Source organism: Sarcophilus harrisii, chromosome 2 (genome assembly GCF_902635505.1).
Source record: "Sarcophilus harrisii chromosome 2, mSarHar1.11, whole genome shotgun sequence".
Lineage (NCBI taxonomy): Eukaryota > Metazoa > Chordata > Mammalia > Dasyuromorphia > Dasyuridae > Sarcophilus > Sarcophilus harrisii.
This window is the reverse complement of record NC_045427.1, coordinates 206,718,864-206,745,035: the sequence shown is the minus strand read 5'-3', so window position 1 is coordinate 206,745,035 and position 26,172 is coordinate 206,718,864. Positions and strand designations below refer to the sequence as shown.

At 32.8% G+C, this 26,172-nt stretch overlaps 1 protein-coding gene across 2 annotated transcripts in view; it reads right to left on the bottom strand.

The window, feature by feature from the left end:
- Positions 1-26,172, bottom strand: part of CDH13 (cadherin 13) — a 1,300,132-nt gene that overhangs the window by 31,073 nt on the left and 1,242,887 nt on the right. For both annotated transcript variants that reach the window (XM_023494633.2, XM_031949183.1), the window contains one exon: positions 10,368-10,510. In XM_023494633.2, the coding sequence (XP_023350401.1) occupies positions 10,368-10,510 (143 nt within the window). The remainder of the gene's footprint in view (positions 1-10,367; positions 10,511-26,172) is intronic.

Sequence of the window (26,172 nt, the reverse complement as noted above, 5' to 3'; positions counted from 1 at the left end):
AAAGGATTGGGATTAGCAAGTCTTTAAAGACCAGGTCACTGTGATCTTCTCTAAGAAGCTCTTCCGATCTCCCTAGTTTGCAATATTTGTGCAGTACTAGAAACAAAGACATTTAGAGAGGAAAGATAGTCATCATAGTCCCAAAAATAATCTTCCTTGGAGTGGTGTACCATTAGACAAGGATATGATCTTTTTGAAGGTGTGGAGGGAGAGGACAGATGTAAGAGATATGCATGGCAATAGGATCCAAGGAAGGAACACTGTTTACAGGACGAACAGTGTCATCATTGTAAGGCAAAATTCTATTCACCCTATGGAAGTTATAGAGAGTTCTGCAAGCTTATTGCTAATAAACATTATGTAACAATACAATATGCCATATTATAATTATATGTATATTTGCTCCTTTCTAATAAATTGTAAATTCAATGAAAGAAAAGACTAGTTCTTATTAATATATGTGTCTCCCACAGTTCCAAAGAGCACACAGCACTTTGTGTTAATGTTTGTTGCTGTGAATTTAATTGAATTGATTTCTATCATCTTGTCATCTGTGAAATTCCTCAATTGATCTTCCAGTGCATTAAAAAAAATCAGAACTGGCATTTCACTGATATAGGGAACTTATGGTTAGGAATTAATTGTCTCTAGTACTGCATATCAGTGCCTTCACAGGAGCTTATCATTTTAAGTGTTTTCTGGGACACTAACAAGTTAAATGATTTGCTGAATCAAATATAAACAGTATTTAACAGAGACTGAACTTACATCCAGGTCACCTAGCAAAAAGTATGAGAAAAGATGTCACTATCTCTACTTATTCCTAGGACTGTTTATCACATCTTCCTTATTAGAACAGAAATTCTCTACAGGTAGTAGTATGTACTTTCCCCTCCCCCACAATTTGGGGTTGATTTTTGTTTGTGTGTGGGAGTGTGTGGTATGGGTGATTTATCAGTTTCTAGAACATACACATGAGTGATCAAATGACTGATCTCTACTAATTCCTAATAAGGAATACTTCTCTTCTTAGTTTTATCTCATCACTTTATTGTCATGAGTGTTGTCAAGAAATGAAAGATGTAAGTCGTTTATCAATGCTTTTACTGTATGTTGCCTAGTTGGAGAACAGTTGTTTAGAATTCAATAGCATGTTTTGAGGAAGGTAGGAGGTAAGTAATGGACATGACTGCCATACCAATTCTTTTTCTTATAAAGCTGATGAATTTGAAGTCAAAATAATTCTAAATGGTTGAGACTGACAAAGAATCTCGCTGAAAGAGAGGCCAGAAGACATTAGGGTTATGAATCTTTATTTAAAGTCTGGGCTTGGACATAGATAATTGGCATGATCATGTTCCAAAAATGCTTTCAGGATATACAAATGCATCTGAAAATGAAAGAACAGGTTCTGTTTGTTTTTTTTTTTTTTTTTAACAGAATTGGTTTGCTTACCCTTGCATTTCATGCTTTGGTTAGAAATATAGCCTTATCATAAAGACCTAACCAAAGGGTTTAAAAATGGACACTATTTCTTTTCTAAGCCAGGCAGCTCTCCATAAAAGCTATGGAGAAGCTAAGAAGCATCTTTGAGAAGTTTTCATTTCTATTTGTAATACCTACAATTGTGGGAGAGAAAATCATCCAATTTTCTAGAATCAAATCCACACAACAACAACATTAATAGCTAACATTCAAGTTTGCAGAGTATTTTAAAGATGCTATTTTATTTTCCCAATAATACTGGGAATTAGTTTCAAAAACTATCCTCATTTTATAGATGAAAAATATTGAGATAGTTTATTTTACTTGTCTTGGGACATACAACTAGTAAGTGTCTAAGACAGTATCCAAATTCAGGTCTCCTTGACATTATATTTTGACCTTTATTCATTATTACATCTAAAGTGACTGTATTTGGGGATGAAGAATTGACATGGTCCCTCTTGCATAAGAGAGTTAAAAAGCATTCTGGTTAGCTGACTCAAATATAGTCTCAAATAGTAACTAGTTATATGACCAAGCATAACCATTGAACTTCTATTTTCCTCAGTTTTTCTCAACTAAAACTTGGCATTATAATAAAAACTACATTGCAGTGCTGTTGTGAAGATCAAATGAGATAATTTTAAAGATCTTAATATAGTACTTGGAACATTGGTACCACCAGCATATAGTAGGTACTTGTGAAGGACAGGCTATTCTACATTTCCAATTCTAATTGTTAACAGATTTTTCCTTTAAGTATAACTCTATTTATATTTCCTTTAAGTATAACTCTATTTATATAACTTTTGCTCCTAGTTTCCAGTTTGCCATTTGGAGTAAAAAACAAAACAAAACAAACAATAGCAACAACAACAACAACAAAAAAAACAAAACAAAAAAAAAAAAAAAAAACTAAGAACTAGTCTAAGTCCTCTTTCACATAAAAGTTCTTCAAATACTTTAAATTGCTTTAATACCAGTCCCAAGTCTTTTCTTTTCTAAGTTAAACATTACTAATTTTTCAGCTATTCGTCTGTGATATAAACTTGAAGCCTATTACTCTCATGGTTCCCGTCTCTGCATGGTCTATAAAAGTTAGTGTCTGTAATTGAACATTATACTCTAGATTCTGTTTGAGTACAGCAGGATACAGCAAGACTAGCATATCTCTTTCTTACCCCAAGGAAATTCAGGCTAACTTTTCTTTAGCATTCTTATTAGTCAAACCATACTTCTTTACATGGAGGCACTTCCATCCAAGCCAATGGGCATTTATGATACTAATAGTTTAGGATTAGGTTTATAGAAATCTTAACTAACTCATGGAAGGTCTGAACAAAAAGTTACCTTGATAGTCACTCAGTTCAATTCATATTTTAATTGAGAAGGACCAGCTTTTTTCATATTCAGAGAAAATTACTTTGAGGTCATTAGAAAATGACTATACTAAGGTCATATGTAATGAGTAGAACTGGGACATAAAACCAGATCTCCTTATTCCTAGCTTGTCAGTTTTTTACCCTATACCAGGATACATACTGTAATTAAGTAATGTTTTTTCTCCCCTTTACTTAGAACTAAAATGATTTTATCTTTTCACCCCTTTTTCTACATAAGACTCAAGGTTCACAGAAATGCATCCAAGATGTTTGATATTATGAATATCTGACTGGAACTTGAAACAGTACAAAATGATTGATGCAGCTTCAATTTATTTTTCATTCTTAATTAATATAGGAACTGGAATAGGGGATGATAAACTGGCCTAATTGTGTTGCCATAGTAACTAACTGCCTGACTTGTTTCATAACAACATGTTTTAGGGTGAATCGTTCTGTGGTAATTTGATCACATGCTCCATGAAGCCTGGAGACAGGTTAAGAACCATGAGAAGAAATGCACATCACATATTCTTTGCTATTCAAATTTCATATTTTTTTTTCTTTGTGGCTATTTGGTTATGTATTGCATATGGAACTAAATAATCTCATTTGTTTTCACTTACTATAAATTGGAATTTTAAACCTTACATGATGTTTCTATTTTGAATAACCTGGGAGTAGCATAATTCATGCTAATTTGTGTGAGAAGACTAGGATAAAACAGATTAGTGTGTGACAGTTATACAGTAAGAATAACAGAGGAACAATCTGAGATTTGTATTGGTGCATATAAAATATTAAAAGACCTAGAGAAAAACATCTTCAATTCATTGGACAGATCTCCTATGGAGTAGTTATATAATCATCACAAAAAAATGAGAAGGCTCTGGTGGATTAAAAACTAACTGCACTAGTAGTTTTGCTAAACCTAACAAGAACATGTATTCATCATAATATATTAAACCATTCCTACAATATATATTTCATCTGCTACCATGGATTAAAACCATGTCTACATATATGGGTTCTAAATTTATATAATAAATATCTATTTCTTTCTTTTGTCTATATTCTACATCTATTTTATATCTATCAATTGTTAGTTGGCCATCTCTTCCTAGATAGCCTATAAGTATCTTAAGTTCAACATGTTCAAAATAGAATTCATTGTATCTTAAATTCAACATGTCCAAAATAGAGTTAATTTTCTTTTCTCCTTATCTAGCACTAAACTTACCTTCATTTTTTCATATATTTTGAGGACACCACAATATTTTGAATCATTTGAGGTGATCGTATGTATTTTTGCACATGCCATCCCCTTTATCTAAAATTAATTTCCTTCTCTTTGACACTATCCCAAACCTTTGTATTTTTTGAATCTCACCTCAGTTTGAACTTCTTTCTTGAAGTTTTTTCTTATTAGTCCATATATTAGCATTTTCTTCTTCCTTTATTTTCCTTGTACACCACTTATCCTTAAACTTTTTTTGTACTTTCAATAGTATGTAAGCTTCTTGAGGTCAAGAACTATTTTATTTTAGCCTCTGTATATGAAGCATCTAGTTCAGTGCCTGACATATAATAGGCATTTAAAATATATTTGTTGAATTTACTCAAATTGAGAAATTATTGTGGCTCATGATCATAGTATTTTATGTACTGCAAAGAGGCAGGATGGAATGATTTATGTAATAGTAAATGATTAATGTGGTAAAGAAAGGTATTAATATCCTTATTTATTTGTATTGCTTTGAGACATAAGTTGTCTGACAAAAAGGAAAGGATTCTACTAAAAAGAAACAAATCCTGGGCAGTAGTGGAGTATAATGTCATTCTCAATAACCATTATATCTATGAAATTGAACAAATCTTCCATCTAAATCCCATCTATGAAATAGTTCTTTGTCAGCCACAACCAAGAGTTAGATGTCTGCCTACTTTCTGAGATTTACATGTTGAAAGGCTTTCACTATCTTTAAGAAAAGGGAACAAAGTTTTTTAATTAATAGCAATATTCTATGCTGCTGATAAGTTTTAAGGCTTGTAAAGTTGCCATGACAAGATCCCTCACTGCCTCTGAGATACATAATTGAAATATTTAGTGATTTGTGAGATTATTGAGAGAACACTTCTTACTGACAGATGGTCTGCTGAGTTTGCTCAGGGACTGAAACTTCACAAATGGTACCAAGAGTCTGGTGAAGGCATTAATGTTTATAATGTAGAGTTATATCACCTCTCTCTAGATTCATTTGTGGATTAATAAATGATAGGTTGGCTCCTGAAGAGGAAGTTGACTACTGAAGATACTTTTTTCAAAGTGACTCAAAGTGCTTTGATTTCTCTCAAAAATTATAATAACCCCAGCCCTGCATATAAAATACAATTTTCAATCCCCATCATTTCTGACAGAGTCTAAATTTAGTTCAGGTTTGAGAAATTTATGTGTAGGAAATCTGAGCTGTCACCATGTTTCCAACTATCTTCAATGGCAAAAAAATGACGTAATTATGCTCTAAAATATATTAGAGATTTGGCTAAATTGGAAAATCCTTGATACTAGACACTATTTTTCACCTATTTTCACCTATATTTCAAGTAACAACAATGACTCCTAGAACCAGGCTAATTAACTGACAAATAAACTGTTTTACTTTTACTAGCACTTAATATATTTCTCCATGTATACAGTTATTATTGTTACAGCAACAGTTATTGCAAATTGTAAATAACCAATGGGGAGAATTCCATTTCCATTCAGACTTAGAGGCATATTATTTATGTTTATATATTATGTACTTTTTCCTCATTCATTTTTTTAAACATATTTTATGTTTATATGCAAAGATAGTTTTTAGCATTAATCTTTGGAAAACCTTTTGTTCCAAATTTTTGTTCCTCTTTCCTCCCCTCACCAAGAGCAAACAATCTAATATGGGTTAAACATGTACAATTTTTCTAAATATATTTCCATATTCATTATGCTGTGCAAGAAAAACCAGATCAAAAGGAAAAAAAAAAGAGAAAGAAAACAAACAAAAGCAACAAAAGAATGAAAATATTATGCTTCGATCCACATTCAATTTTCATAGTTCTTTCTCTCTGAATTAGATTGCACTTTCTATCAGAAATCTATTGAAATTGCCTTGAATCATTGTAGAAAAAAGCTAAGTCCAACACAGTTGATCACAACATAATCGTACTGTGTACAATATTCTTTTGGTTCTGCTGACTTCACTTAGCATCAGTCATCCTCATTCATTTTTAAAACAAATATTTATCTTTTCTTTGAATTATGTAACTCGTCCAAGGAATTTTCCTGACCCTACAATTAAAATCTCATACAAGATCCTTGATATTGATGGGCTAGTGCAGTATTATAATTATAATTAATTATTATAATTATATTATTATTAATGCATTATAATTAATAACCATGACATCCTTACAATGGTGACTTAATAGCAAAAGAATCATTAAAATTGCTTCCTCTAATGATTCACATATTGACATCCTATGGATTCACCAGAGTTACAAGACAAAGGAAGCTATACATCTGAATACTGTACCTGTTGAAATGCAGTCACAGTATATTTATACATCCACTGTCATGTTTCAGAGACAAACTTGCCAAGGATTTTCTCCTTGCTAATTGAAAAATTGTTGCTTAACAGGGGAGCAGTGTTAACAATAAACAAAAAGAGATTTTGTATTTAAATTTCTCTATGCTAGTAAGTGACTATTTGGTGGGCTGTTAGCCCCGTCTCTTAGCTTTTTTGAAACTCCATAACAATTCTCTTATTCCATTCCATGTAAATACTGCCTTTGGAAAGCTGAATTCTACAACTACACATTTATTATAATGAGACCATATACAAACAAACACATATACATATATAGATACATATATATGCATATATACATATGGATAGATAGGGAGAGAGAGAGAGAGAAAGAGAGAGAGAGAGAGAGAGAGTGAGTGTGTGTCAGTCTTGTTTAACTCATGGAAAGCATTTGGTTTTATTTAGAATAGTTTGACTTGTTTCTAAACTACCAGTTCTTCTTGGCACAATTCTTTTTTATAAACAGTTTGAAAGGAAAGCAGATGGGGAATATGCATCAAATTCAATGGAATCATGGTAAAGTGAACAATTCATCATGGGCTCTGGAGATGGTATACACTTCATGGGGTCAAACGCATTCTGCTGCCCTGGGCTTTTAAAATAACTAGCATTGGGAGCTATTTTTCCTACTATAGTAAACAGCCTGGGCAGCAAAAATTCCAGAAACAAGATATATTGGAAGTTGAATGTATATTCATTTATTTGTTTCCTAGATTTATAGCTAAGATATTCCCTGAAGATCTCAAAACTTGGTTTAAAGACCTTAATCAAGAACTAGCTAGCATCAGAAAACTTCAAACTAGGGAAGCAAGAGAGAACTAAATTAAAAAAAAATCATCAAGAAGAAGCAAAAAAAAGTCAAATCCAAATCCAAGTGTTAGGAGTACCCTGTCTGGTATCTGTTGACAATTTTGGGGTGTGTTTCTGACTTCTCTGAAAAACAATTGCCCTTACAAGTATAATTTCATAAATTTATATGAAATCTCCAGTGAAAGTTCCTAAATCACTTGGAACATTAGATTGACACCTGACCTTTTTGGGTAGTTGAATGAGTAGAGACGATAATCCCATCAGGATTTAGTAACCACTAATAGCCATAGCATTACCCTGCTCTCAGCATATTCCTAAAGGGTCTCCATTCTTATTATATTCTCAAATATTTTTTCCATCTTGCTGTTTTCTTTAACATCTTTTTTTTTTTTTTTTTTTACCCAGAAAACCAATTTCTATCCATAGAAACCCTTTAATAAAGAACGCCTATGCTCTAGAGATCTCTTCTTAACCTTTTCAAAAAATCAGAACTATATAAGTTAAATTATGGTATTCATCTCCAAAGATAAAAGAATAAAAACTTGCCAATGTAAAAGGCCAAACTTTATTCATCCCAGAGAAAATAGTTCACTGATAAAGTCATTTAACTAGAGTGCTATTTTAGCAAAATATATGGGTTTTATTTACATGGAAACCAAACAATTTATGTTAAATTTAATTTTTAGAATTTAGAATTTAATCTTAAAAAATTTCATGTATGTAATAGCCATATGACTTTATTAATTTCTGATAAGTCAAATAATGTTTGGAGCAAGTAGAATAGCATGCAGAGTAAAAGTTGGGAAAAGAATAGACTTTTTAAAAAAGATTTCTCTCAATCCATGAAGATGTAAGTAGTATACCCTTTATTCTTCATTTTCTTCACACTTCTGATGACCTTCCCTAGAACTCTCACTTCTATGATATAGCTCCACTCTCCTTTCAGCAACCCCTTTCTAGCCTTTGTACCACTGATATTTTCTACTTTAACTTGTTAAATCCTGATAAGAACTGGGGATATTCTCTCCATGCTTTTTTCTTTCTTGTAGTCTTTTTTGTTTTTTACAGTTCTTAGATGAGACTTGTTTCCTTTTGGACTCAGTGATTGCAACAGTTCAAAACACTCAAAGGAATACTTGACCTAAAATAATTTACAACTGAATGATAAGTTGAAGAGTAATAAGAAAGAGGGAAGAGTCAAATTTATGTTACTTTTATAAAACTATATAAATTTATATAACTTCCTAACTTGGAGATTATAATTGTTTCAACAAAATAGCAAAGTTTGAAGAAGCAGGACTTAACTTATACACATATCTCTTGGTTTTCCTATTGTGGGAACAGAAGAGGTAGGGAGAAATAAAATAAGCCTCAGGCAAGGGCAAGCTAGATTATAGTATCAGATTGTAAAGAGAAGATTTAAATTATCAGATTGAGGTAGCAGTATAGTGAGTAAACAATAGAAGGTAAACCAAAACACTGGATTTGGTGACAGGGTTCAAGATACTTGGGATTGAATAACTATATGACAAATCATTTTACCTTTCTATACCTTAGCCTTGACATTTTTATTTTTTTTTAAGGTGTGTGTGTGTGTGTGTGTGTGAATGAGATTAACTCTATCGTCTTTGTCTTTCCCATCTTTAATTCTATGATTCAATTCATTTTTTTTAAAATTTTGTTTCCATTTTCCCCCAGCAAGATGAATGGACTTAAATTTGGAAAACACAGAATTTAATTCCACATTCATTTTTTAAATCTCTAAAATGTACAAGCACTATGCTAGGCACTCAGGATATAAAGACAAAAATAAAATATGTGCTGCCATCAAGCAACATATTCTATTGGAGGAATTTCTGATGAGGGAATTGTGGACTAGGATATGTAATATAATTGTAAAAGCTATTGGAATACTCTAAATCAGTTGTAATATCTTGGAATGTGATCAGAGTTATCTTGTTTTAATGTTGTCATCATCTTTAAGCCTTATTGACTTAAGAATTCCTCCCTAGGCACAGACTTTATGGTTTCTATATTTGACTTTTGTATTGTCTTGTGTTGTCTTTTTTCTCTTCTACTCCATCCCATCCTTTCCCTTCTCTTCATCTCTGTGTGTGTGTGTGTGTGTGTGTGTGTGTGTGTGTGCATGTGTGTGTCTGTCTCTAAAACTCTTTCTGTGTGTCTCTATGTCTCTGTCTCTGTCTCTCTCATTGTCAATCCTTTAACATTCATATTTCCGATGTGGTTTTACTATATTATGACATATGTTATAAGATCCTGAATGAAACCTAAATTCTAACAAATATAGAAAGGGTTGCACCAAATATTGCATTTCTGTCAGAAAATGACATCACTAATGAGCAGAACCAGGAGATCATTGTACATGGCAACATCGATATTATATGATGATCAATTCTGATGAATGTGACTCTTTCCAACAATGAGATGTTTTGATGCCAGTTCCAAAGATCTTGTGATGAAGAGAGCCATTTACACCCAGAGAGAGGACTGTGGGAAGTGAAGATAGATCACAACATAATATTCTCACTCTTTTGTTGTTGTTCGCTTGCATTTTGTTTTCTTGCTCATTTACTTTTCTTTTTTTTAATCTGATTTTTCTAATGCAGCAAGAGAATTGTATAAATATGTTTATAGATATTGGATTTAACATATATTTTAACATATTTAACATATATTGGATTGTTTGCTATCTAAGGGAAGGAGTGAGGGGAAGGAGGAGAAAATCTGAAACACAAGGCTATGCAAGGATCAATGTTGTCAAATCATCCATACATTTGTTTTGAAAATAAAAAGCTTTATTAAAAAAAATCACTCTTCAATGATTATCTTTGAGAGCAAGGATATATATATATATATATATATATATATATATATATATATATATGAATTTCTGTGTTGTATACCCAATGTCTAGTATAATGAATGGGCAAATGACAAATGCCTATACAGGACATATTTCTCTCAGAAGTTAGAGAGAAAAAGAAAATCTAAATGTTAAATATTACTAAGTAAAGAAATTTTGAAATGTTTTAATACTTACCACTATCTATTGCCAAAAAAAGTGCAGTATAAATATTATTGTGGACAAATGGAGATTCACGGTCCAAGACAGCAGCTGTATCAATTGTCCCATTTATTGGGTTAATATTTAGCCATCCTGCTGGGTCTTTATAAACAGAGTACCTAAAACAAATAGACAGATATTTCATATTAAATCCCTAGAAATCGATTACTCTTTGAATATAGAAAGGACTATAGAGTTATAATATGAAATGATATAGCAAAATTATAATGTGGAATTATTTGCAACATGGAATTCATTGAAGGGATATTATGTCTTAATTCTTTCATAATTAAAAAAAAAACAAAATTTGATCAAACTTCACTTAACTATCATGTCAGATCAAATTCATCTATTTCAGTGGTGGGGTTGAAACATATGCCTAAAATAATGGTTTGCTTACTGTTACCTTTGAGAGTATTCTGGTTTAATAGTAATATATTTCATAGACCTACTGACTGGCCTGTGTTTATGTTACTTTTACAGATCACAGGTACAGGTAATTTTCACCACTAACTGAAACCTAAAATTAAAAGTCATTGGATGACAAATAAGTAACCAAATCAATCTTTTTTTTTTTCTTTTCAGAGCAGTAAAATAGCAAGCTTAAAAGCAAACATTACACTGACACTGTACCAAGCTTCTCATTTATCCCAAGAAGATTAAAGCATAGAGACTCATCATCCTTATAATACCTTATGCTTGTCACGGTGCAACATTTATCTTATACCATCCTATCATATATGGGACAAATTGGGGAACCTTAACTAGATCACTGTCTCTGGCTCTCAATATTTCTTGTTTTCATACCACCTTTTGTGTTCTTTTGTGGGGCACGGGTTGGGATGGTAGAGAAAAAGAAAAGAATAAAATATCACCTGAAATTTTTAATCACAAATAGTTTTAATTTCATCATATTACTATGCATCAGGTCTATTAGGAAAACTGAATGGCTTAGATATTAGAAAGAACCATAACAAGTTGTACAGAAACTTCAGTGGAGCCACATGATTTCTATTTTCTCCACTGAAGGGGCAAACTATCACTGACACTGGGTAGACAGAAAAGGTCTTAGTATGACTGACTACCTTATTACCATTATCTTCCTTTATATTATTTCAAGCACATCATAACCTTATAGATGAATTTCTACTCCATATTTCCATTCTAGAAATATTTATTCCAAGACAGATGGGAAATGTGCCTTCTTATTGGTCTAATAAAGGTGACAGAATCTGCCACTTGTTACTGGTGGCATTTCCACCTTCACCTCAAGTTTCATTAATAAAGTGACAGTCTGGATTAACAAACAAGAGTGAGATCTTGAAATAAAACACTTGATTTTCCATCACAGTTTCATTTTGCTCAGAAGAAGGGGGATATTTCTGATAAGTCCATAAAAATAATATGAGGATGGAGAGCCAATCTTATGACAAATTTTTAAAGGTTAAGAAAGCAGAAAGTGACCCCTTTTTAAAATCTAAATATGAAGCAACATTTTTTACATTTGTAATTATGATACCAGCATAACAGGGCAGGAGGAATATACCTTAAGGTATTATACAATTATTTTCCATTTTCAATGAACTTTGATTCCTATTTGTATATACAGAATAACTTTGGAACATATAGCCAGGTCAAGAGAGAAAGGCCCAGATTTCTCATGAATTCTCTTTGACTGCTGAATGCTCTTCTTACAATCGTTTAATTCAACAGCAACTATTAAGTGACTACTAAAGCATAATGTCAGGCACTGTATTATTTACTACTGTACTATATACAAAGGAAAAAAATGTAACAATAAATTTAACCTCAATAAGATGATATTTGTTCAGAGGAGCAAATGTTTTCAAAGACAAATATTTACAAATTAAATGCCAAATAATTATTTATATTATTATTTTTTCTGAGAGTCACTAACAGTTAAGTTTATCATGGCAGTAATTATTTGGGAGATGACATGATATGAATTTTGAAATAAACTAGAGATTGTAAGACATTGAGCCAAAGAGATAGAAAATTTCAGGCATAAATGTAGTAAAGCAAATAAAAAATGCATAGAGAGTGAAGTTTAAATATTAAATGGGAGGAGACAAAAAAGCCAGTTTGCTTGAAATGAAGAGTATTTGAAGAGAAATATTTTATACTAATGATGGAAAAAGTAGGGTGGAATCAAGATATAAATAATTTTAAATGCTCAAAAGAGGAATTTCATGATTTAGAAGTAACAAGCATTTCCTGAAGGTGAATGAACAGAGGAATGGCAGACCTGCATTACAGGAATATAACTTTTTTTCAGTTATTTGGAGGTTAGATTGGTGAAGGGAAGAGACTTAATTAGGTGGTTGTTGAAATAGTACATATATAAGATAAAAAAGACCTGGAATAGAGTGAAGGGAAAGAAGGAGGAAGATATGAGAGATGTTATTAAGTTTGAATCCAAAAGTTTGGGCAAATAATTGAGCCTGGGCAATGAAGGAAAGAGAGAACTAGAAGTTGACTGAGGCCCAACTTTTTATAATAAAATGACTTTTGAGTTCCAACAATAAGTTTGCATTTGAAATTAATTCTTTAAACTTTCATAACTTGGGGTTTCATAAAAAAAAATCTCAACAAAAACAGACAACTTATTTATAACTTACTACTAAACATTTTATTTATCACAGATTTATTTTTACATAAATTATGTGTTTTAATAAGAAAAAAAACATCAAACTGAAAAACTGTATTTTCCCTTTGTTCATTTTAGTGTCATATTTTCACTGATTTAAGGTATTACTTACATATTAAAAAAGTCTGCCTGTAGAATGGAAGTTAAGTAATGGATCAAAGCATTGTTTTAATTGTTGTTGTTGCTCCTGATAGTAGTAATATTATTAATAGTAGTGAAATAGTGGAAGTTGTAATAATAGTAATAGTAATAGTTATAGAAATGGTAGAAGCTACAGTAATAATATTATTTTCTTTTGCTTGTTGCTGAAGCAATTGGGGTTAGGTAACTTGCCCATGATCACATAGCTAGGAAGTATTAAGTGTCTGAGGTTAGATTTGAACTCAGGTCCTCCTGACTTCAGGGCTGGTGCTCCATCCACTGAGCTACCTAGCTGTCCCTAGTAATATTATAGTATTACTGAACTTTACTTAGCTCAGGGATTAGTTAAGATCATTAATGTAGCTCTCTTTTTTGCCTTAGTAGAAAAGGCCATATTTAGATCTAAGTTCCTTTCTGAGACATCTTACTATGAACTGACTGTGAAAAATACCACTACCACCACTACTACTATTGCTAATATTGCTACTATCACGAATGTATGACTACAACTATAATGACTACTACTACTACTACTATTACTTCTACTACTACTAATATTAATAATTTTATACCAAAACTCTGAGTGCTACTTCCATTTGGGATACTAATTTCTTGAGTATAAGTAATGTTTACATTAAGTATGTTTAATTGCAATCCTTTTTGATTGCATGTTAATAATTTTATTTGAAGAAAAGCTACTTGTAGCTTTATAAATTTCCATTCCTAAATACAAGATTTCTTCCTCTTCTAACTTCTGCAAGATGCTTTATCTTTCTCTACCCCAAGACTCTAAGATAACATTAGCTTTGGGGAAGATTATTTCCAAGATTTTTATTAGGATCTGACCTGAAAAGACCACACATTCCTAGATAACCACTACTTCCAAATGATATAGAATATATGTCATCCTATGCTTAATTACAAAAGCACCCATTTTGGTTTATTTCCTTATGATAGGTGCATACATCCAAGGCTACTGAGTGCCCTGTGTTTCTTCTACTCTAAATTTACCCAAGCAGAAGAAGAGGAAAAAAAAATTCAGACTAGACATACGCTCCCCTCACTAATTAGTACTTATAAATCTTGAAGAATATTTCAATAGCTTTACTGATAAGGACTGATAGAAGAAAATAAACTTCATTTCTACCTTCATATGAATTCTGTTGCTTATATAAATGTAGAGTGGGTTGGAAAGAAGGAGAGTATCCAAACCTGGAGGATCTCAGCTGGATCCAACCACAAATCATGATCTTGGCAGTATTTGTACTTCCTATGTTGCAATTTATTTGAAATTCAGCCAAACATATCTCATACTTTGCAATAATTAATTCTTCAACAAATTCAACTGAAATATACGTGAATTATATTTTATATTTGCTTTCAAATGTTATTAATCTGAAGATAACACCTACAACAAAATTATTCAGAGAGCAAATGCTTCTAAATGTCAGAGAATAGGCAAGAAACTTTGATCACTTGTCCAACTGTAAAGTACAGGCTAGCCTCAGGTACAGCCAGAGTCAGGATAAATCAAAGTCTGTGATCTTTAGGGGGAGAAGTGAAGGAGGCTGGCAAGCTGCCACAGGACTTGCCAAATTTGTATCCTGGATTCTGGGAGTCTGGAGTCTCCAGCCTCTCTTATCTTGCTGCCAAGTGCCTCTCATTTCTCCCCCCACCCTCCAATCCTTGCCCATGATTATCTTACTACCAAACATTCAGGAAGCACCAATGGTGAGGAGAGCCATCATCCAAATATAACTAATAGAGTCATTGTCTCACATCGAATAGAAAGCCTTAAGTGCTCTCTTGTCTGATTCAGAGTTTCAGCCCTCTATATCCAACATCTGAAACTCTCCCCATAAGCCAGTCAAAAGATTTGAGTTTGAAACCTAATGCTTGAATTTTATTATTTCTGCATTTGCAAAACAGAAACAAAATTAACTGCTTTGCCTAACTTACAGAGTTTTTACAAATATTATATAAGATGTGAGATAATATACAATTAGAGGGGGTTTTCCCATTCCCATAAAAAAAGTTAATTCATTTGTGAACATATATACCAAATACACATGAATAAGCCTTTGTTAATACTGTTAAGTCAGCTAAATAAGTTAAGAACCTGCTGAAATATTATAACCACAGTCCCATAAACATTTTAGTGGATAAGATAATTTAAAGTGTTCTATAACCAAAGATTGTCAAGAAATACACTGGGATGACTAGATTACCACAGAACTATACATACACACAATCTGAGCATTGTAAGTAATCTAAGTGACTATCTTATCCATCTGATATGCACAAAGAATATTCTTCATAATACACTCAATGAGTGGTTGTATACCCTTTGGCTTGAATATATACAAGTAAAGGGAACTCCCCACTTCTTGAGTCCACTTTGAGATATTTCTAATTATTGGAAAAGTTTTTTGTTTGTTTGTTTGTTTGTTTTTCCCTTAACATTAAAAAAAAAAAACTTATTTGTTCCATTTTTTGCTTTTGATTTTGCTCTCTGAAGCCAAAAAAAAAAATGTTTTATGCTTTCTCCAGGTCATTGAACATGACTCTCTAAGTCTTCCTTTGACTATACATCCTCAGCTGTTTCAAAAGATTCTCATGAACATGGAGACAGTTTATTATCCTACTTTCTCTTGAATAGGGCACTATCCTATTTAATATAATCCTTCTTTAACCATCAAGCTAAGAACTCAACACAAGGTTCCAAGTAAGATCTGATCAGGATAAAGTATAAATGGCCCTATCGTTTCTTTGTTATCAGTGAGTATTTCATTCTCAACTCAATCTACAAACTGAATTCAATTTTGTGACAACTTTATCATTTTACAGACATTTTGAACTTCAACTCCTCTAAAGCATTCACATCTTTTTTTTAGAACAACAGATACATAGCTATTTTACACTAATGAAGTTGATTTGTGTTTAATTTATTTTATTTAAGATTTATTTCTACTTAATTTCATCTTATTTGGTTCAATTTCATACTTTAGCCACTTATAATCCTTCCACATTGTAAGCTGTCCATCCTATTTTTATGACATCTACAAAACTGATAAATGCATTATATATAACATTTCCAAGCCATTGAAAGAGCTAAACATCGTCGATTCAAATTTACATCCTTGAGGTACCACCCTAGAAAACTCCTGTTATGTTGAACCACTACCATTTCAACTATTCCAGTTGTCTGATTGTCATATAATTCTCCTATTTTTGCAACAAAAATAGAATGCAATCTCTCTACCACTTTCTCTCCCCCTCTACCCTCTTCTCTCTCCTGAAAATCTAGGTGAATTTTACTCCCAGCATTTCCTTCATAGATTACTTTAGCTGTTTAGGATTGCTTTAGTATATCTGTCCAAAATCAGAATTAGTAGAATTTATCTGGAAAGACTTGTTTTTGATGAAGTCATGTTATCTATGATAACCACTTCTTTTCTTTGATAGTTTTCAATTATCTTTTTAATAAATTCTAAATTTTTTTCTGAGAATGGAGATTGATTCAATAATCTATAGTTTTCAGACTATTATCTTCTTTTTTTATATTGGTAAATCTTTTGTCTTTTTCCAATCTTGTGATTCCTTACCCATTTTTATGATATTTCAAATGTCACTGACTGTGACTCATCAATTTCATCTACCCCCTCCTAAATAACTCAAAAATATTAGTAATCTGGGGCAGATAACTAAGATTTAGCAATCATAGTTGAAAACTCCCTTACTTATATTGGATGTAAATTGAATATCATTTCTTAAATTTCAGTTCCTATACAACATTGGTTAGTCTCTTGGTAGTTTAAAAAGTTTATTGCTGGAAAGAATTGAGATTTTTGTAAGTCATGACATAGTTAACAGAAGACAGTTTATTTTCTATACCTGCCATATGCAATACTTCAGAAAGTAAGTTGAATCTATTCATGCATCTTTGTGTATTAAGACAGAAAGAAAGCTATATCAATGATTGAGCTAGTTCCTGAGTTAATCTTCCTAAACAAGGAGAGCTTCAATAACTCTAAAGGAGAAGAATTAGCCTAACCTCCATGAGGTAGGACTTTAGTAAAAACTAGGTCAACTCACATAGCAGGACCCTAAGAAATATTCCTATCACAAAAGGTCATTCTCTTTGGTGGAAAAAGCAGGAAAAAAATAATAATTGCCATCTCTATAGTCTTTTAATTGTAAATTATCCCATCCTCACCAAGCAAAGGGCTTGTCCCCAAGAATTAAAAAAAAAAATCTTTTTATTCTTAACTTCCTGTACTAGACTCATCTTATTCTTAGCTTTAGCATTGCTATGGTTGTTTAACTGTTTTCAGTTGTTTCCAGCTTTTTGTGACCATTTTGGGGATTTTCATGGCAAAAATACTAAAATATTTTGTCATTTCCTTATCCAACTTATTTTACAGATGAAGAACTAAAGCAAACAGGGTTAAATGATTTGCCCAGGATCACATAGCTAGTAAGTATCTGAGCTTTAGTATTACCAACTCTAGTTTAATGGGGCTTCGAAGTCATCATTAAATACTTGATGCATTAAATACTTTCAAGGACAATTATACCTTCTTTGAAACTGATATTCAGTTTCCTCCTTTGTTATATAAAAGCAGGCTCTGTAACTCATAGCATGAATTGAAAGGAAAGGGGCAATACGGTATTGTGGGGAAAATCCTGAGTATGGAACCACAGTATCTGGATTGGATTTGGCTTTATTTTTTTATTACCTGTATGATCTAGAGCATGTTATTTTCTGAAGCTGGACCTTAATTTCCTTAGCTGTAAAATAAGTAACTTAATCCATGACATTCTATGATTTTACATGTAATTTGAACATACTGACAAGTGCTGCTCCAATGTAAGGAAAAAATATGTTCTCTCTCTTCATCATTCTTTCCCCTTTCCTCTCTTACTTCCTCTATACTTTCCTCCCTTCTCTTTCTCTCTCCTTCCCTCCTGCCTTTTCTTCTGTTCCCTTCTCTCCTCTCCTCTCCCCTCTCTTTTCTCTCTATTGCACATGTATGCACAAGTGCAGACAGATACACACACACAAAGAGTGCATGCCCAGTTGAACTGCACAAAGCAGATAGAGAATGTGACCAGAGCACAATACTATTAACTTCCCAAGAGAAGTAGATAAGATCGTGCTAAAGAAATGCTAAGCACAATTCAAATTGTCTTTTCAAAAGCCCATCCTTCCAATATATTTTCCAGGTTTTTTTTTTTTTAATAATCCCTGTTATTTCACTATTATTGATGATATTCACACATTGTCTCTGAATATCCCCTGATTGAGATGTTAGCCTGCTAAGTGCTGCTTCCGTAAGCAACCTCTCTTTATTCTTATTCTATTTCTATTTCCAGATCTTTCACAGGCCTAGGGATATAACAATTTCCGAATACTCTTACGTTCCGTATTATGAAACTTGTCCTTAAATATTTTAACAACACATCATTATTTCATGGCAAAAAGAGAGAGAATTCACTTAATGGCTTTGTGATCTTGATGATTACCTCTTTACTTTCTGGGGCACCATTTCTTCATATGCATATGCACATTCTTCATATGCATAAATTTGGTCCTTTCTAATGCATATTTTAGACCTGAGATTTTATAGCTGGTTAGTAGGAGTTGTGAAATTTTTAATTTCAAAATACCCTCATTCTCCAATGTGTTTTGCACCTTAGAATATAAGCTTAGTAAGGACAGAGACTATCTTAACTTTTTTTGTATTTGTACACACAGAATTTGGTACAATGTTTGACATATACTATTTGCTTACTGATTATTTTTTTATTCATCCCTGCATTTGCTCCACTCCTGATTGTAAAATATACTTACAAGAACTTTCAGTTTTAGTCATAATTTAACTAGTTTAGAGGAGAAAAAAAGAAGAGAAATTTTATTGCCCACGAAAATGAGCTGCTAAAACAATAATGTTGTTAATTGGTTCATTTCTGGGGGGAATTCACTGTTTCCTTTACTTTAAATTTCTGGAACAAATGTAGAGGTAAAAGTCAGCCAAAAGTGGTATTTCATTCTTGGCTTAATATAACCCAAGTTTGCAATTAACCCTAGGCTAATTTTAAATTTTGAAACATATTTAATCATTATTTTGTGGTATCAATGTTGCTGCAATTTTTGTGCAATAGTATCAGAGGCAAAAAAATAAATCTGGATCCTTGATATCTGTAGTATTTGTATAGTTATTTGGATAACAATATAAATTGGTAGAAATTGGGCTTCTTAGGATCATTAATACATTATTTTATCATCTTTACTCTCTATGAAGGTGACATTTCATAACCTGACATATGTACAAATGCATATATATATATATATGTCTATATATGTGCATACATACATCTACAAATATAAACACATTCATATCCATCCATAAAACATACATGTAATCTTTAGATACATATGTACATATATCAGCATGTACATATATGCATGTTTTCCCTTCTGGGGACCCATCTGGTACTTATTCTCCAAGCTATGGGTATTCTCCCTGAGAATCCAGGTGAGGAGAAGAAATACGGTAAACAAGGATTTGTTATGTCTTCTTCCTATCTACTTAGAGAGGACAATGTGGATTGATGAAGTGACTAAGGCTTCCACTCATCCAGGAGGAGAAGGTGGATGAAAGATTCCTTCCTGACTCTTAACTCCCATCCACATGGAAGATAGAATTTAGCAGTAGACAAAATCTTTTCCTTCCCCCACACCTTCTCCACTGAAAAGAGAACAGCCTACAAGGCTGCCCTTTTGCTTCTGTGCTGATAAACATTATCATAAAATCAGTCTTTTTACCACTTGGTCCCTGTAGCTTATTTAAATTTTTGACATTTTCTAAATTGTCTCTTTTGTAAACATTTTTGTACAAAAAAATCAGAGTATAGGATACCTTGGAACTCTCAGAACTAAAAATGCTTCTGCCTTATTACAATGGGATTTCAAGCCCATTTATCTATAAAGTGAACTTTGCATATTACAGGAAAAAAATCAAATTTAAAATTTCATTGATTTCTATCAGTTGCATGGATTCTGTGGAATATTTGACAGACCATTGGACATCAGAATATTGGAATAGAGACCTGGGTCAGTAGAATAGTATTACCTTGAAGGGCCTTATAGAAAAGATTAGGGAGCTTAATAAGAGCTGTGGTCTTGCACTAGCCATAGCAAACAGGTCTGCTTTTAATTGAAGTTCTGCACTTGATTTTGAATAATAGCTGCCAATAGCTAAGCAATTTAGTGAACAGATTGGTACATCTAGAAATAGGAAAACCTGAGTTCAAATTCTTCCTCAGATACTTAGTTTCAATTTGACTTGGAGCAAGAAATTTAACCTGTCTCAGCCTCAGTTTCACCATCTGTAAAACAAGGATAATAATAGCACCAAATTCATAGGGTTGTTGGGAAGACCAAGTAATATTATAAAAGTTAAATATTTCATAAACCTCAAACTATATAAGTTTAGATTACTATTAGTATTTCTATTCAGGTCCTGATGATATTGATGTTATTGGCATTATCTACATTTTTCAGTTATTGACTCTTATTCTGCTCACTTGGACCAAAGAGAAAAAGTCCAATTGGAGTTCTATTTTCCCTAATACCTAAGGGGGAAAAGTATATGAAAGAAAAAATTCCATCCATATCTCTCAATAATTCCCAATCAGGAGGAAGGATTCCTCTATCAAACTGCTATGGTGAATTATCCAGTTTGTTCATAAGAGGAATCTAAAATGACACAGTTTTTATATGGAGAAGCATAGGCAGCTCTAACAAGTTTGCTATGGTGAGGGGGGTGGAACAGACAGACAGAGAATAAGAATAAGAATATAGAGTGGTCAACAGAGCCATATATTCGTAATTTCATAATTAGTTTAGAAGAGTATCATCCACTTTGACTTTTCTCTTCCCTTACAGATATTCCCTTCCCTTACAAATTCCTTTTATGGGAAGAGAAAAGGATAGTATACGTCTCTGGATTATTGTACTGTGAAAAATATTTCTAAAATGACCCTGACTACTGAGACAAATGAATCTCTCAGGTGATATACATTATTGTAACATGTGTGTGAATACATAGTACAAGTGGCTTGTCATTACTCAGGTATGAATATCTAAGAGAAGGAGGTACATAGTACACAGTTACTCACGAAGAGTAACTGTGTACTATGTACCTCCCTCTTTTAGATTTACTCTTCATTGTTGAAATGTTTCACTTTTTTCCATGAAGAGAAGCTACTCCTAAATCGACATCTCAAAGATACTACCTCTTAGAAAATGACGAAGAATGCAGAATAGCGTCATTAGAAAATGAACTAGGAGACATTGGATTTGAATTTTCCATTTTCTTCTGTTGAGGGAAAACCATACTTCATTAACTATTCTAATTAATTATTCTCTATCTCTTTGTCTTCATCTTTGAGAACCTACAGACGTTGGCTTAATACCTTTGGAAGACTTTTTAGTTTCTGGGCATGCATTTTATCTGGAAGGATTAAATATTTTTTAATTTGATAATTTTAATGTACACATAAATTGCTATGATGTTGAAAAAGAATGTATATTTCCAGAGCAATTTTTGTGGCTTCTGAGTCATTTTAGTTGAATTTACCTTTCTGTCACTCCATTTGGGGTTCTCTTGGCAAAGATATAGGAATGTTTTCTCATTTCATTTTCCAACTCATTTTACAGAAATGGAAACTGAGGTAAATGGGGTTAAGTGATTTGCTCAAGGTCACATAGTTTGAGACCAGATTTGAACCTATCAAGGGTCTTCCTGACTACAGACTCAGTAGTTTATCTACTATACTTCCCAGTAATAATTATATTAAATATATTAAGTTAATACATTTATAAGTTAATAAAACAATACCAATGTCTTGCTGAATTTAATAAAATACAGTTTTACTTATTATATCAAGTGATATTTCAGAAGCCTGATGTTTGACACTGTTTGACAGTTCTAGATAGTGGCCATTTCTTCTTCAGTAATTTTTTTCCCTTAATATTGAGAGGCCTTTTAAGATACCAATCTATATTTGTGTTTAACCTGCTTCCTTATATTAATAGGCTATACTAAGTGAAAGCATAAGCCAGGAAGATAAATATCTCTTTTGGGAAAGTGAATCTATAAGTTTCATGTATTTATTGAACTTATTTTTATTTGTGCACCCTGTGCTCTTTGCTCCTGGTCAGGGGCATTCAAATCACCTAATAGGACTATTAGTTCCTTGAGGAATATTAGTCCAAGTACAGTTTTAGTGACATTGAGAACACTGGATAAGGCTTGGTATTCATAAACCTGAATAAATATTATCACTTGTCAGGGTTTTTCATGAAGATGACCACTTTTGAGCAGTCTTCTTTGAGATGAGAGATTAAGCCAAGTTATAAAGATTCATATTTATGCAAGCAATTTTATGCCTCCAAGGAACTATTGTTAGTGCCAACACCAAGCTTTGGCACACCAGTAAGTGGGTAAAACCTTTTTAAAGACAGGAATTCTTGGAAGAACAAACTATTTTGTAAGGAAATAAAAGTCAGACACATGAACATGCAGAGAAGCCTGGAACAGTTTTGTGATTGAAACAAGAAAAGAGGGGGTTAGAGAAAAGTCTGAAAAATTATTTGGGAAGTAAGAAAATCAAGCTTTTTTTCCTGTTATGTAATATCAGTGAAAAAAAAAAAAAACTTACCTGCTCTCTGGGTAAAATGTTTTGGTAAGGACAAAGGTTTCCAGCAATATCTGTTCTGATTCCCAAACAGGCTAGTTAGTATCTCTCTATTCCACCATCTCAGTTTGGCACAGAGGTTATGATCCACACTAGTGCCAGAATGTTCATGACCACCAGAAAAGTAAAGTATATTGTAGAACACTTTAATAAACCTGCCTATTCTCTTTATAGTATTAAAGACATTTAGAGATGGAAGGGACCTTCATGGTCCTTTGTACAACACAGACTTGAAAAGATTTCCCTCCTCAAGAGCTCTTCATGTATGGAATTATTATTTAGCCTCTGCTTTAAAACTTTGAGGTAAGAGGGAAACTAGTACTTTTTGAGGCAGCATATTACATTTTGAAAGAGTTATAATTTTTAGGAAGCTTGCTTCTCATATTGAGTTTAGGATTACTTCTTTGTACCTTCTTCCAGTTGCATCTAGTTATCCCTCATGCAGTCAAGGTATGCTTTTTCTAAGAGAAAGCCCTTCAAATTCTTGAAAACTGTTATCATTCTCACCTATCCAAATTTTCTTTTTTTCTGGTTGTTTCCTTCATTTTGGACTGTTTTTTTTTTTACTTTCTTTTTTTTTTTATGTGTTGTGCAGAATGATATCACATAATGGTATTAATAAATTCTTATTGGCTGTTGACCAACTCTTTTTTTTTTTTGCTTTTTTATCACCAAGCACAGAGTCTGACATGGAGTAAATTTTTAGTAAATGCTTAATGATTAAATGCTTGAGTCTCCATGTTAACATCCTTTCATTCAGTTATTTCCCTTCTTGAATTCACATGAGGTTCTTACCTATCCTATCTGTCCTCCTTGGCTTGCTCTCCTAAAATGTGTCATCCAGAGAAGAACCCAATATTCCAGGAGTGTTCTGACTAGACTATGGTACAGCAGTGTTAGATCACTTTACAATTGATTTTTGCATTTCCATAAAGATTTTATAGAGATGAGGAAACAGACATATATAAACTGAAAGTTGCTACTGTCTTCTGGTGGTTTCCCTCCCTGCCCTTCCCCCCCCCCCCACACACACACATAATAAAAGCATTAAGGTCAAGTGTGATGTCACAGGCCTTTAATTAATCCTTACCTTTAGGGAGACTGAAACTAATAGATTTCTTGAATTCAAGAGTTCTAACATATTTGCTACTGAACTAATTTCAGCATTAATTTGATGAGTCCCTAGAAATAGGTGCTTATCAAGTCACAGAAGGAACAGAAAAACAAGTCAGCTTGTTAAGTGGAGAAGGTTTAGTTCAAACTTGTTCATAGCTTTCAAACTACCATCCTGGATGGGATGGGGGATATCCAGTTTTTAATCATTATCATAATTTGTTTTTAGTATTATTTTTAAACTTTTCTTTCTTTGAGACATATCAAGAATTAATCAATGAGCAGCTTTAAAATTGAGTCACATACAAAAAGTGAGACACATACAACAACAAAGTAGGACCATAAGATTTTTAGTTTTGAGGAAATTTATAAAGATCATCTGGTTCCTAGCTTCTAAAATTGTGATTTGCGATCCCCTATGGGATCTCATAATTGAATTTGGAGTAGCCTGTGAAATTATTATTTATCATCAATATATGTTTGATCTGTAAACCCATTTTATATATTTATATAACCAGAGTCGAAAAAGGGTCACAAATGGAAAAAAGTTTAAGAAGCCCTGAATAGTCCAACCTGTTCAGTTTACAGATGAGAAAAATGATTTTCAGAGAGTTTAAGTAACTTATGCAAGATTTTATCAGTATTAGATAGTAGATTGAGCAACTGAACCCAGGTTTTCCAACTCCAACTTTTGTTTTTAGTGCTATCACTGTAATAGCTAAAAACCATCTCCCAACAAACAGTATAGGTTCCCTGGATAATAATTTCTTCAGCTTTAAAATACTCTGTAGGTGCACTCTTAAAACTATAGCCAAAAGACACAATTAACTTAAGGAGAGAAATGTGAAATATAAGCATACTATAGAATTAAATATTGTATAGTAAGAAAAGTAGCAACAAAACATTCCCCTCAATTTTTGGAGTTTAGGAAACCACAAGCACATCCCAATAACAATAGGAAGAGTAGGCCTTATAGAGGACACAAAGAGAGACATATTCCCTCCATGAACATATGTGGCCAGGATGTTTGTGAGGAAGGACAGATAGGGAGAACTTGTCTGATATCAGCAAGTATTGTATAAGGAAGAAAAACCAACACTGATACTGTAGGGTTGAAGGAATGTGGATGACTTTAAAGAGCTCCTGATGGCTCTATTTGCCATCCATTGATTGACTGATCAAGGCCTTCATCGATTGTTAGTTACTATTGCTCCAGTGGCTACCACCAGACAGAAGCTTGATTGAGTTTCTAGAACTTCTGGCTTCTTTGAAATTTCTTGTGTTCTAAGTAGGATCCTGCACAGGAATGATGTAGACTTGCTACTTCCTTCAACAAAATAGTATGGCTTAGAGAATTCTCTTCTCTACCAGAGCCTGTAGTTTCTGAACTCCAACCATGGGAATTATCCATGGATATCCTTCTTCCATTGCTTATAATTGCCAATGGTGTGGGGATGGGGTAAGGAGAGAAATCTTTGACCTTCTGTAATGCACTCTCTAGGAACTAGAAAGGAAAGGGTGAATAGTGAGTCCTCAATAGCTTAGAGCTTTCCTAAAACCTTAGCTCTTCTTCTGGAGCTAGCTCTTATACTTACTGCCTCAATCAAGATTGTTACCTATTTAAACTCTCTTGATGATCCACATAATAGAATAGGTAAATCAAAAGCATGTGAGGTCATCCTTTTTCATAGTATTCATGTCTCAGTCTCTTGCCTGATCCTTTCAAGTCAAAATGTGGTCAATCAAACTTTTTTCATTTCAATTCCAAGGATTGGTAGAATTTAGCAATCACCCAAAATACCACACTTCTCTAAATATTTAATTAGATCCACATACTCTTCCTGACTTTATCTTAAGTGTTCTTGCTACCTCCTCATATCATCATTCTCATCATCATTAATCATCATCATCATCATAACAATGATAACTACCATCTAAATAGAAATTTTAGGTCTGCAAAATACTTTACAAATAATATGTCATTTGGTCTTCACAACAATCATGGGATTGTTATCACCGCTTTATATAAGGTGAAAACTGAATCAGACATCGGTTAAAGGACCAGCTCACTTAGGTTAAATGTCTGAAGTCAGA